General features: G+C 46.3%; 1 protein-coding gene across 11 annotated transcripts in view; it reads left to right on the forward strand.

The window, feature by feature from the left end:
- The first annotated feature begins 404 nt into the window (after window positions 1-404).
- The window catches only part of bbs9 (Bardet-Biedl syndrome 9), a 165,918-nt gene continuing 151,808 nt past the window's right edge, over window positions 405-14,514 (forward strand). For 4 of the 11 annotated variants that reach the window (XR_013799432.1, XM_079627083.1, XM_079627084.1 and 1 more), the window contains exons 1-5: window positions 420-572; window positions 4,269-4,381; window positions 10,074-10,224; window positions 11,554-11,618; window positions 12,142-12,255. Coding sequence is in view for 10 of the 11 variants with exons in the window: in XM_079627083.1 (XP_079483209.1) it covers window positions 4,270-4,381; window positions 10,074-10,224; window positions 11,554-11,618; window positions 12,142-12,255 (442 nt within the window). In the remaining variant the exon portion in view is untranslated. Of the gene's footprint in view, window positions 722-4,268; window positions 4,382-10,073; window positions 10,225-11,553; window positions 11,619-12,141; window positions 12,256-14,514 lie in introns of all 11 variants that reach the window. The other 7 variants (XM_079627085.1, XM_079627087.1, XM_079627086.1 and 4 more) reach the window with 5 other exon arrangements.

Below are 14,514 nucleotides of genomic sequence, written 5' to 3' on the forward strand. Positions count from 1 at the left end.
CAATTAAACAATACATATTATTATGAATGACTGACTTATGCTGAAGAATACATATTATGCGTGTATATTTCTATAAATACATAAGTATTGTAAATATGAGCGTGTCCGTTACACAGACTGCCTTTCTGTGCAACAACTAAACATTCGTATTGTAACATTTGATGTGATAAATACATTTTAGAAAACATATCACATTCAGACATGCACTAGAACCGGATCCTTACTGAAGTACGGGAAAAGCGGGACTTTTTTAGTATTATTGTATTGAGAACATTATATAAACAAAGAAGGAAACAGTCGAAATGTAGAACAAACAAACGAAAAGAAAGAAGGAAAAAAGTATAAGTCATGAGGGGTATATACATAGACATGTTTATACATGTCTATGGGTATATAACTCACGGGACTTTTATTTTGACACGGCCTCCGGGCGTCACGTGACGCAGTTCCGGCTGCAGCGTCGCTCTCGGCACCATGACAACAGCGGGTCTCGAGTGAGGATCTGAGATGAGTTGAGCTGTTGTGTTTTACCTCACAACATTACTGAAGGAAACTCACTGCGTTCACCACAGGTACAGCATGCCTTCACCCACCTGCGCTAGAGCGAGAGCGGCACAGTCTATACCGCGACACCGGGGCAGTCTGAGCAGAAACTAGCAGATGCAGGAGAATCTCGAACTCGAGCTGAAGAAGCGACTCGGCTTATGCTGTATATCGAGATGTGATTATGATTGTTTAATTAAACTTTTCCTGCTTTTGTAGTCCCTCCTGCTACAGTCATATGTATAGTGTGAGTAATTCTGCACACATTGGTGCAGAGATGGGTACACACACACACACACACACACACAGAGAGATATTAGCCAGCTTGCAGTATTGTATTGGTAATGCTCAGAAGTGTCTTGTGCGGGTCTGGATTAGCTGTGCTAGTTAAGCAGTCAGCAGTTAGTTAGCAAAGCTGCTTGGATGGCAGCCAATCAGAAGCGCCGCTGGGGTCACGTGACCCTTCAGTCAGCATCAGCTTCATCATGTCTTGCCCTGTCCAGTGTAAGTCAGTCAGACATAAATGTGTTTCCATCTGCAGCTTTATATGATCAGATAGATCATCAGACACCCCTGTGAGTTAGTATCTCCTCATATTCTCCAGTGTTGCGGCTCCTCTCTTCCCAGTCTGTCAGGAACGCTCTGTTTACTTCCTGTCTCTATGAAGCCCCTCCTTCTGAAAAGCACACTGTGCTCTGATTGGTCGGCTGGAGCAGTGTGTTGTGATTGGTCGAGCGCTTCTAGTGTGTTTGGGAAATGTCCCGCCCCTTACCATAACCGCCAGCAGAGAATGTCTAATAAGGGGAGAAGGTTCACTCTCGCTACACTTCCGGCTTCTGACTGGTTGCAGTTCCACTCTGATTCCATATGAGGGCGCTCACAGGACGAGTGCAGATGAATGGAGGTCTATGGAGCTATACCCCTCAAAATCCACTTTTCTCAAGATATATTTTTTTGTCTAGTAATTTGAATGTTGTATTCGAAAGGAGATGCAAAGAAATTGCACATTGCTGGGTGTTAGATTTTTTAGAGTCACTTATTTGCTTTAAAAAGTCTTTCAAAATGTCAATGACGTCATACACATCGTACGACCAGAGATACTGCTTTACGGCAATCCTTCAGTCACTGTGGTGCTTTCGCGCTCTGCACTTTATTTTCTCTCGAGGCATCGCCAGCACAGCTGACACAGGTAAACACACAACACAGCGGACACAGGTAAACACACAACACAGGTAAACACACAGCACAGCTGACACAGGTAAACACACAGCACAGCTGACACAGGTAAACACACAACACAGCTGACACAGGTGTAAACACAACACAGCGGACACAGGTAAACACACAGCACAGCTGACACAGGTAAACAACACAGCTGACACAGGTGTAAACACAACACAGCGGACACAGGTAAACACACGGGCTAGAAGAGTTTCTGCTAGAATACATGTTGTTCCCGCTTCGGATGCCATGATGCCATCAAGCGGTATCTCTGGTCGTAACCAGTCCTTCACTGACCAATCAGCGTTCGTTAGCAGAATGCTAGCGTGTTATGAGCAACAACAACTCAACCCGTAAGAAATCGAAAGGACATAAGTACTCGTTCATTCAATTTTCGACCTATAACCCATGTTGAACTTGCCAAAGCTACAATCAAATCTGAGATTTCTCAACGGCAATCGGCTGAAAGAGACAAATTTAGCCGTCTAGCCCCATAGACTCCCATTCATTTTGCACTCGGGGGTGATCGCCCCCAGTGGAACTCTGGTGGAACTACAACCAAAATTCGGTACAATAGGACTTAATAGGGAGTGAACAGGCTCTCCGTAGACGGGCTCTGCCGCCAGTTTAAAGTCCGCGTGAACCGGAAGTTGCAAACGACTTTTCTCAAGTGTTGTGACGCATTTCCGAGTGAAACGGAATATTGAACAGAGGGCAGGGTTTTACTCCAGCGCTCCTCCTCTCCATCTCTGCTCACAGCAGAGTAACGGTTTGAGGGGAGTGGTTAAGCGATTAACCAACCCAAGTAGTCAAGCCTATGTCATCAGAAAAAAACGCCATTCCAGACCCGGAAGTAACTTTTCAGACTTTGATTAAAGATAACTTCGGCAAAAAAATTTTTCCGTTTATTAACTTGCACGGATTAATTGTTCACCACAAGATTAGTAATATCTGCTAACAAAGAACTGGAGCGTCTCATGATCACACACACACACACACACAGAGGGATAGCGGGTTTCACCGACGTCACGTTCTGGGCGGTAACCGGATGCGCGGCCATTGTGGAGGCACTCGGATGTAAACAACAGCGTAGATTACACTGTTTATGTACGACTGAACACATCGTTACACTAATAGACCACGGAACAAACACGTGGAAGTTGCGAAATCATAGAGAAGGACTTAGTAAGCGTGAAATTTTGACAAACTAAAGTTAATTTGTGGTAAAGACCCGAACGAGCTAGCGTTAGCTTCTCTAGCCCTTACTGCAACTCTTCCTTCTATCTCTTATCCCGACATAGGCCACGCTCAGATTGTCAGTTCAAAAAAGCACATAAATCCGTTTCAAACTACATCAGATCAGAAATCCTGTTAAATCACACACATCAGGACATCCGCTTCAGTCGGAGCGCTCGGGTCGGACCTTCTCACGCCGCTAACATGTAAACGGCGGACGCTGGTATAGGGAACATGCTGAGTCGCTGAAACCGGTGCAGACGAGAGCGCGGGAAAAAGCTGTGCATCCCGGCGGATACACACTTCCCTGCTGTACAATTTAAAAACCCCTCCATCAACAGAACGGCAGTGCCGAAGAGCTGCACGCACACACACATCTGCACAGTTGCGGTACACAGCGTGGACGTCTCTGTAGAGCAGAATCCAGTCGGAGACACTCGGCTGTGGACTGGCAGTGTGAGTGTAGCCGTAGCTAACTACGCCAACATTTAGCCATTGTCAGCGCTTCACACACACATGCATCACTCAACCACACACACCTTCAGTCTTCAGTTTCTGCGCTCTTCTCTTAAACTCTCGACCGCCGGTAGAGCTCAATGTTCCCCGGTGCGAGCGATGAGGACACACCAGAACTCAGCGGCCGTGTCTGCGCTCAGTGCCTCCAAAATGGCCGCCTTCCGGATTGATGACGTGTGGGGGAAACCCTCTATAAGGAGCTTTACAGCTAACCTCACGGAGAATATACCAGCACAACTTTAGCTAAACTCTGTACAGGATAACTTCAAGTAATTTATTAAATACTACAGCACTGTACCTAACGCTGGAGTGAGCTGAGAAGAAGAATACAGCACTGTAAGCTCATCGTGTGTTCACTGCACATGTCCTCAGCGGACCTACCTGACCTGTGTATGAACATATATAACATTTAAATATGCTGTGCACATGTATAGCCATGGCCGAGAGAAGGGCAGAACCCGCTGTTCAAGCGTCTGGGTGATCCTGGAGAGCTCTGCGACATGCTGTCAATCAACTTACTTGTCAATCAACTTACTGACAGACCAATCAGAACGGCTGATTTTCAAGGCTCGTGATTGGCTGTGTTCTCCTCTGTGTTACAGGATGTGTGTGTTCAAGGCTCGTGATTGGCTGTGTTCTCCTCTGTGTTACAGGATGTGTGTGTTCAAGGCTCGTGATTGGCTGTGTTCTCCTCTGTGTTACAGGATGTCTCTGTTCAAGGCTCGTGATTGGCTGTGTTCTCTGTGTTACAGGATGTCTCTGTTCAAGGCTCGTGATTGGTGGGCGTCGGCGCTGGGCGAGGGAGAGGAGTTTGATCAGGGCTGTCTGTGTGTCGGGGACGTGGATAACAGTGGAAGTGGATACGGTGAGACACACACACACACACACCCATATCTGTGCGGTTACACATAAACACAGATGGAGGACTGTGCAGTGTAGACATGGAACTGCAGACACACTTGTATATTTAAATGCGGCACTGAACCTGGCAGAGCTCTGTGAACATGATGACTTGTGGATCTAATATACATCTTCTTCTTCACAATCCTGAATAGACTACTAATCAAAACAACACGTCATTTACTAGTTCTGGCAGAATGTTAATAGCTTGAGTCTAATTCAAATGTTTAATTAATCTGAATAAATTATTTAAAAAGAAAAGGTTTGAATGAATGACTCAATGACTCATAAAGACTTGTTTCATTCCTGGATGAATCCGTGTGTTTGAATAAATAACAGTCACTTGTCTCCGCCTACTGGTGTAATAATGTAATTCAGGGATGTTCAACTTCGGTCCTGGAGGGCCACTGTCCTACAGAGTTTAGCTTCAACCCTGACAAAAGCTCTTTTCTAGTAATCCTGAAAACATTGATTAGCTTGTTCAGGTGTGTTTAATTAGGGTTGGAGCTAAACTCTGCAGGACAGTGGCCCTCCAGGACTGAAGTTGAACATCCCTGATGTAATTGATACAGATCACATGTCCATCACAGAGTAGTCCTCAGATCACATGTCCATCACAGAGTAGTCCTCAGATCACATGTCCATCACAGAGTAGTCCTCAGATCACATGACCATCACAGAGTAGCCCTCAGATCACATGACCATCACAGAGTAGTCCTCAGATCACATGACCATCACAGAGTAGTCCTCAGATCACATGTCCATCACAGAGTAGTCCTCAGATCACATGTCCATCACAGAGTAGTCCTCAGATCACATGACCATCACAGAGTAGCCCTCAGATCACATGTCCATCACAGAGTAGTCCTCAGATCACATGACCATCACAGAGTAGTCCTCAGATCACATGACCATCACAGAGTAGTCCTCAGATCACATGTCCATCACAGAGTAGCCCTCAGATCACATGACCATCACAGAGTAGCCCTCAGATCACATGTCCATCACAGAGTAGCCCTCAGATCACATGACCATCACAGAGTAGTCCTCAGATCACATGACCATCACAGAGTAGTCCTCAGATCACATGACCATCACAGAGTAGTCCTCAGATCACATGTCCATCACAGAGTAGCCCTCAGATCACATGACCATCACAGAGTAGCCCTCAGATCACATGTCCATCACAGAGTAGCCCTCAGATCACATGACCATCACAGAGTAGCCCTCAGATCACATGTCCATCACAGAGTAGCCCTCAGATCACATGTCCATCACAGAGTAGTCCTCAGATCACATGTCCATCACAGAGTAGCCCTCAGATCACATGTCCATCACAGAGTAGTCCTCAGATCACATGTCCATCACAGAGTAGCCCTCAGATCACATGTCCATCACAGAGTAGCCCTCAGATCACATGTCCATCACAGAGTAGTCCTCAGATCACATGTCCATCACAGAGTAGCCCTCAGATCACATGTCCATCACAGAGTAGCCCTCAGATCACATGACCATCACAGAGTAGCCCTCAGATCACATGTCCATCACAGAGTAGCCCTCAGATCACATGACCATCACAGAGTAGTCCTCAGATCACATGACCATCACAGAGTAGTCCTCAGATCACATGTCCATCACAGAGTAGTCCTCAGATCACATGTCCATCACAGAGTAGTCCTCAGATCACATGTCCATCACAGAGTAGTCCTCAGATCACATGTCCATCACAGAGTAGTCCTCAGATCACATGTCCATCACAGAGTAGCCCTCAGATCACATGACCATCACAGAGTAGTCCTCAGATCACATGACCATCACAGAGTAGTCCTCAGATCACATGTCCATCACAGAGTAGCCCTCAGATCACATGTCCATCACAGAGTAGTCCTCAGATCACATGTCCATCACAGAGTAGTCCTCAGATCACTTGACCATCACAGAGTAGCCCTCAGATCACATGACCATCACAGAGTAGTCCTCAGATCACATGTCCATCACAGAGTAGCCCTCAGATCACATGTCCATCACAGAGTAGTCCTCAGATCACATGACCATCACAGAGTAGTCCTCAGATCACTTGTCCATCACAGAGTAGTCCTCAGATCACATGACCATCACAGAGTAGTCCTCAGATCACATGTCCATCACAGAGTAGCCCTCAGATCACATGTCCATCACAGAGTAGCCCTCAGATCACATGTCCATCACAGAGTAGTCCTCAGATCACTTGTCCATCACAGAGTAGTCCTCAGATCACATGACCATCACAGAGTAGCCCTCAGATCACATGTCCATCACAGAGTAGCCCTCAGATCACATGTCCATCACAGAGTAGTCCTCAGATCACATGACCATCACAGAGTAGCCCTCAGATCACATGTCCATCACAGAGTAGCCCTCAGATCACATGTCCATCACAGAGTAGCCCTCAGATCACATGTCCATCACAGAGTAGCCCTCAGATCACATGTCCATCACAGAGTAGCCCTCAGATCACATGTCCATCACAGAGTAGTCCTCAGATCACATGACCATCACAGAGTAGTCCTCAGATCACATGTCCATCACAGAGTAGCCCTCAGATCACATGTCCATTACAGAGTAGCCCTCAGATCACATGTCCATCACAGAGTAGTCCTCAGATCACATGACCATCACAGAGTAGTCCTCAGATCACATGTCCATCACAGAGTAGTCCTCAGATCACATGTCCATCACAGAGTAGCCCTCAGATCACATGACCATCACAGAGTAGCCCTCAGATCACATGTCCATCACAGAGTAGTCCTCAGATCACATGTCCATCACAGAGTAGCCCTCAGATCACATGTCCATCACAGAGTAGTCCTCAGATCACATGACCATCACAGAGTAGTCCTCAGATCACATGTCCATCACAGAGTAGTCCTCAGATCACATGTCCATCACAGAGTAGTCCTCAGATCACATGTCCATCACAGAGTAGCCCTCAGATCACATGTCCATCACAGAGTAGTCCTCAGATCACATGACCATCACAGAGTAGTCCTCAGATCACATGTCCATCACAGAGTAGCCCTCAGATCACATGTCCATCACAGAGTAGCCCTCAGATCACATGTCCATCACAGAGTAGTCCTCAGATCACATGACCATCACAGAGTAGCCCTCAGATCACATGACCATCACAGAGTAGCCCTCAGATCACATGACCATCACAGAGTAGTCCTCAGATCACATGTCCATCACAGAGTAGTCCTCAGATCACATGACCATCACAGAGTAGTCCTCAGATCACATGACCATCACAGAGTAGTCCTCAGATCACATGTCCATCACAGAGTAGTCCTCAGATCACATGACCATCACAGAGTAGTCCTCAGATCACATGTCCATCACAGAGTAGCCCTCAGATCACATGACCATCACAGAGTAGTCCTCAGATCACATGTCCATCACAGAGTAGTCCTCAGATCACATGACCATCACAGAGTAGTCCTCAGATCACATGTCCATCACAGAGTAGTCCTCAGATCACATGACCATCACAGAGTAGTCCTCAGATCACATGTCCATCACAGAGTAGTCCTCAGATCACTTGTCCATCACAGAGTAGTCCTCAGATCACATGTCCATCACAGAGTAGTCCTCAGATCACATGTCCATCACAGAGTAGTTCTCAGATCACATGTCCATCACAGAGTAGCCCTCAGATCACATGTCCATCACAGAGTAGCCCTCAGATCACATGTCCATCACAGAGTAGTCCTCAGATCACATGACCATCACAGAGTAGTCCTCAGATCACATGTCCATCACAGAGTAGTCCTCAGATCACATTTCCATCACAGAGTAGTCCTCAGATCACATGACCATCACAGAGTAGTCCTCAGATCACATGTCCATCACAGAGTAGCCCTCAGATCACATGTCCATCACAGAGTAGCCCTCAGATCACATGACCATCACAGAGTAGCCCTCAGATCACATGTCCATCACAGAGTAGCCCTCAGATCACATGTCCATCACAGAGTAGCCCTCAGATCACATGTCCATCACAGAGTAGCCCTCAGATCACATGTCCATCACAGAGTAGTCCTCAGATCACATGTCCATCACAGAGTAGTCCTCAGATCACATGTCCATCACAGAGTAGTCCTCAGATCACATGACCATCACAGAGTAGCCCTCAGATCACATGACCATCACAGAGTAGTCCTCAGATCACATGACCATCACAGAGTAGTCCTCAGATCACATGTCCATCACAGAGTAGCCCTCAGATCACATGTCCATCACAGAGTAGTCCTCAGATCACATGACCATCACAGAGTAGCCCTCAGATCACATGTCCATCACAGAGTAGTTCTCAGATCACATGTCCATCACAGAGTAGCCCTCAGATCACATGTCCATCACAGAGTAGCCCTCAGATCACATGACCATCACAGAGTAGCCCTCAGATCACATGTCCATCACAGAGTAGTCCTCAGATCACATGTCCATCACAGAGTAGTCCTCAGATCACATGTCCATCACAGAGTAGTCCTCAGATCACATGTCCATCACAGAGTAGCCCTCAGATCACATGACCATCACAGAGTAGCCCTCAGATCACATGACCATCACAGAGTAGCCCTCAGATCACATGTCCATCACAGAGTAGTCCTCAGATCACATGTCCATCACAGAGTAGTCCTCAGATCACATGTCCATCACAGAGTAGTCCTCAGATCACATGACCATCACAGAGTAGTCCTCAGATCACATGTCCATCACAGAGTAGTCCTCAGATCACATGACCATCACAGAGTAGTCCTCAGATCACATGTCCATCACAGAGTAGTCCTCAGATCACATGACCATCACAGAGTAGTCCTCAGATCACATGTCCATCACAGAGTAGCCCTCAGATCACATGACCATCACAGAGTAGCCCTCAGATCACATGACCATCACAGAGTAGTCCTCAGATCACATGTCCATCACAGAGTAGTCCTCAGATCACATGTCCATCACAGAGTAGCCCTCAGATCACATGTCCATCACAGAGTAGTCCTCAGATCACATGTCCATCACAGAGTAGTCCTCAGATCACATGTCCATCACAGAGTAGTCCTCAGATCACATGACCATCACAGAGTAGTCCTCAGATCACATGACCATCACAGAGTAGCCCTCAGATCACATGACCATCACAGAGTAGTCCTCAGATCACATGTCCATCACAGAGTAGTCCTCAGATCACATGTCCATCACAGAGTAGTCCTCAGATCACATGTCCATCACAGAGTAGTCCTCAGATCACATGTCCATCACAGAGTAGTCCTCAGATCACATGTCCATCACAGAGTAGTCCTCAGATCACATGTCCATCACAGAGTAGCCCTCAGATCACATGTCCATCACAGAGTAGTCCTCAGATCACATGACCATCACAGAGTAGTCCTCAGATCACATGACCATCACAGAGTAGTCCTCAGATCACATGTCCATCACAGAGTAGCCCTCAGATCACATGACCATCACAGAGTAGTCCTCAGATCACATGTCCATCACAGAGTAGCCCTCAGATCACATGACCATCACAGAGTAGCCCTCAGCAGTGGTTGCAGTAGTTGTGTGATTGAGTGGGCCGTGTGACCTGAAGCCGGCTCTGTCCTCTCCCTGTCCTCCAGATAAGATAGTGGTGGGCAGCTTCATGGGGATGCTGCGCATCTTCTCCCCGCACCCGGCTAAAGCGCAGGAGCTGAGCGAGGCTGACGTCCAGCTGCTGGAGGTGCGCTTGCCCGAGCCCGTCGTGCAGGTGGAGCTGGGCAAGTTCGTCTCGTGAGTCTCACGTTCACCTCCGCACACACCGTGATCAGCTGGGCACCTGCCTCACGACACACACCACCTGACATACGTTCACCTCCGCACACACCGTGATCAGCTGGGCACCTGCCTCACGACACACACCACCTGACATACGTTCACCTCCGCACACACCGTGATCAGCTGGGCACCTGCCTCACGACACACACCACCTGACATACGTTCACCTCCGCACACACCGTGATCAGCTGGGCACCTGCCTCACGACACACACCACCTGCCAAACTCACTTCAGTTTAGACGAGCGGGGCTTTTTTGTAAAGTGTGTGGTGATAACTATCCGATAAGAAGACATGCATAAACTATGATGGAAACATTCAGTGAATAAATCCCTCGATGCGCAACAAAACCCTCAGTGTCCGCTGTGATTGGCTAACTGGAGTAACCAGTGGACCAATGGCGTCGCAGCGTCTCTAATGTTGGTTTGGTGTTTCTGAAACGCCGGAGTCGAAGTGTGTGATCAGAATGAGTGTGTGTAATTCCCTCCAGAAGCGTCTCACACACACGAGTGTGTTCCCGAACACCAGATCCGAACGCTAGAGAACACGACAGCGCTTACTGTGTTTCTGTGACGCTCGACACACACGCTTTATGATGGAGGAGAAAGAGAAAAATGCAGAAACTTACCGTTTATTACTGATATTTCACACCAATTTCCCCAGAAGTGCAGAAACACTTGATTTGATGGGGACTTTAAAGATGAGTAGTTCTGTTGCGTGTGTGTTCATGACTCTCTTCTCTTCAGTTGTTCTGTTGCGTGTGTGTTCAGTTGTTCTGTTGCGTGTGTGTTCAGTTGTTCTGTTGCGTGTGTGTTCATGACTCTCTTCTCTTCAGTTGTTCTGTTGCGTGTGTGTTCAGTTGTTCTGTTGCGTGTGTGTTCATGACTCTCTTCTCTTCAGTTGTTCTGTTGCGTGTGTGTTCAGTTGTTCTGTTGCGTGTGTGTTCATGACTCTCTTCTCTTCAGTTGTTCTGTTGCGTGTGTGTTCAGTTGTTCTGTTGCGTGTGTGTTCATGACTCTCTTCTCTTCAGTTCTGTTGAGTGTGTTCATGACTCTCTTCTCTTCAGTTGTTCTGTTGCGTGTGTGTTCAGTTGTTCTGTTGCGTGTGTGTTCAGTTGTTCTGTTGCGTGTGTGTTCATGACTCTCTTCTCTTCAGTTGTTCTGTTGCGTGTGTGTTCAGTTGTTCTGTTGCGTGTGTGTTCAGTTGTTCTGTTGCGTGTGTGTTCATGACTCTCTTCTCTTCAGTTGTTCTGTTGCGTGTGTGTTCATGACTCTCTTCTCTTCAGTTGTTCAGAGTTGCTTCATCTGGCCGTGCTTCACCCCAGAAAGCTGTCGGTGTACGCTGTGTCAGGTCGGCTCAACTTACTCTTCATATCTTACAGTCTTCAATGTGTATCGGGGATACTTCACCCAATATAAAAAATTAATGTCCAAGGACATTTTTTTTTCAGAGTTTAGTGTCAGTCCTACATTAAACTGCTATATATAATGTTGAATATAATAATAATGCAATGGGGGAATATCTGTGGGTCCTGATAATGTCAAATGTCTGATGTTACCAGTAAAAGTGGCCGACATTATATTAAATATGTCTAGTCAGAGACAGAGATCATATTCATCTACAATAATTCAGTATTTCAGCTTCAGAATCATGAACTTGTTTATCCTGGAGTCTCTATTGTCCTGCATTGGGTTTCCAGCACCAAGAATATTCATTTACACACACAATGTAAAGCCAAATTTAGCACTTTAATCAACGGTTAACCTTTAATCTCGGAGTAAGGCAATAATATAATAATAATAGGGTATAGAGAGTTCACCGCTACTGTGGTCTGATCTTCAGATGTGTGTGTGTTTGCTGCTGGTGTCCTCAGGCACTGCTGGGAATGTTGAACACGGTGACCAGTACCAGCTGCGATTGGTTTATGAGCACAACCTACAGAGGACAGCTTGCAACATGACGTATGGCCCGTTCGGCGGGGTGACAGGTCAGTGATGTCATCTTTATATTAGCCTCATTTAAAATACTCACTGGCATATAGAGTTCAGTTAAGCTGTTTAATTGTGGCTTTTTGTAAGAAACGGTCTCTCGTCAGATATAATTGATCATTAGTGTGAGGGACTGGATTCAAGTCTCTCAAACTGTACAATATTAGATGACATTCTGCTTTTTCAGATTTGACCTTTCATGCAGTGTGTAAAATAGCGGTTTGTAAATGTAAACGGTCTGCAAAAGTTTTAAAGATCAAAGTGCACAAAAAGAAAGAAGCAATTCTGAACTGCCTTCAACGAGTCGTCCATAATGCCAGCCTGTCATCTTCATTGGCTGAGCAGCGCCTCTTAGCCCCGCCCTCAAACACTAGTTTATCTGAGGCTGGAAGAGTTCTGTTTTCTGCTGCAAAACGCAAATCCACTGATGAGATTGATACGGTAAAACCCACACCATCGTAACTGTTCGTATCACTGTGATCAAGAGCTGAGATTCAGATATGATAATGAGCGTTTGCTTTCTGACCAATCAGAGCAGAGCAGCTCTCAGAGAGGCGGGGCTTAGAGAGACACTGAGAGAAAAGAGCGGATTGTTAATATTCATCATTAGCTCATGTCAGCTCAGGTCCATTAAATAATATTAACAGATACAACTTTTGATTTTAATGAAGTATTTTTAAATGCTGAAATTAACTATACGATTAATAAATGCTCCGTTCATTTTAACGAATGTAATGAACAATAACTGATTGTAGAGTGTCCCCCACTGTTCTTCCTGTGGATCTCGATGGACATCAGCTCGCAGCTTCTGTGTCCTGAGACCTCTCCTGTTTGTGTGAAGAAAGCTGATTAAAGTCAACCCTCTATAAATAAAAGAGTGGCACATGCTTGTTTAATAGGATTTTAGACTTAGCTGTGTCATGCAGTTCCCTTATCAGCCACCTGAGGGCAGCACAGGCTCTCTGCTGGAGATCAACACACACACACGCACACACACACACACACACACACACACACACACGTGAACTGATGTGAACTAATACAGCATCTGTAGATTTTCAACTTTTCCCATTCAAAGTAGATCCAGCAATACTTGTTCCTGTCAGCTGCATAGAAATTAATGACCAAAGCGTCTTAAAGGGGCTTTTGTTCAAAGTTAATCATTTTATGCATAACATAAAAGGAAACAAATAGAACATTTTAGAGTTCTGAGCCTTTTGGTGTGGGAAATATTTGGTAAAAACTTTTAAACATAATTTATTTAATTAAGCCAGAGGTTTGACTTCTAACACAGCCAAGAGCATATCACAGAAGAGGCCAGAACACATCTGATCACCAAGATGCACCAATACATATTACTTAGTGTTTAGTCTTTAGTGGTGATGTTATTATATATATATTATTATTGTGTCCTCTGGGACTTTAGTATCGGAGTGCATCGTCTGGAGGAGGGTATTATTACAGGCTGCACAATCTCTGTGTCTGTGTTTGGCCATGAAGATGCTGGTGAACTCTGCGGACGTGGAAAGCAGAGGTCCACTGTCCAGATCTGGCTCCCGACAGTTAGAGCCGTCACGGGCGATCTCACGGCCACCTCACCCGCAGTGCTTCTTCAAGGCCTCGGGCAGCTCGTCGCGTGGGCAAGACTGAGCTTCAGGCCCGTGTAATCCCGGCCCGTGGTCTTGAGGAAAGCAGAAGTATCTGATCAGTCCCACCGGTGTCAGTGAAGAGCCTGAAGGACTCGCTGCACGGCAGGGTACCAGCGAGGACCTCCACAGTCCACTGCTAATCTACGAAGTCCCAATTCGCCTTTGGCTAAGCCACGCCCTAGAATGTAGATTGACCAATCACAGCGCAGCTCCACAGAGGCTCCGACACTTGTTCACAGCGCTCCAGTGACTTTAACACTGGCGGCTCGTATGTTTGGTCTCGGCAGGCTATTACCGTCGTAGTTTTATCAGAAATATGGTTAACCGTTGTGCCTGGGGCATTTGTAACACAGATACGTGTTTCCCAGAGAGGTTGGAGGCGGGTGTCCGTTTTTCCCTTCCCAAAACCAGTCAAATCCTGACAAGTGTCGTCTTTGGATTAAACTGTGTGGACGTCCTCATTCAGCGAAACCCCTCAAGATCAACAACACACTTTTGTGTTTTAACCTTACTGTGAAGTTACACTAGTTAGACAGTTTTAGGTTATGATTTCGGTTCTCTGCCCTAATTGTTGATACGCTAGCACACGCTGCTAATAAACACAACTTT

Source organism: Phoxinus phoxinus (assembly GCF_949152265.1).
Source record: "Phoxinus phoxinus genome assembly, chromosome: 10".
In the NCBI taxonomy this organism is placed as follows: Eukaryota; Metazoa; Chordata; class Actinopteri; order Cypriniformes; family Leuciscidae; genus Phoxinus; species Phoxinus phoxinus.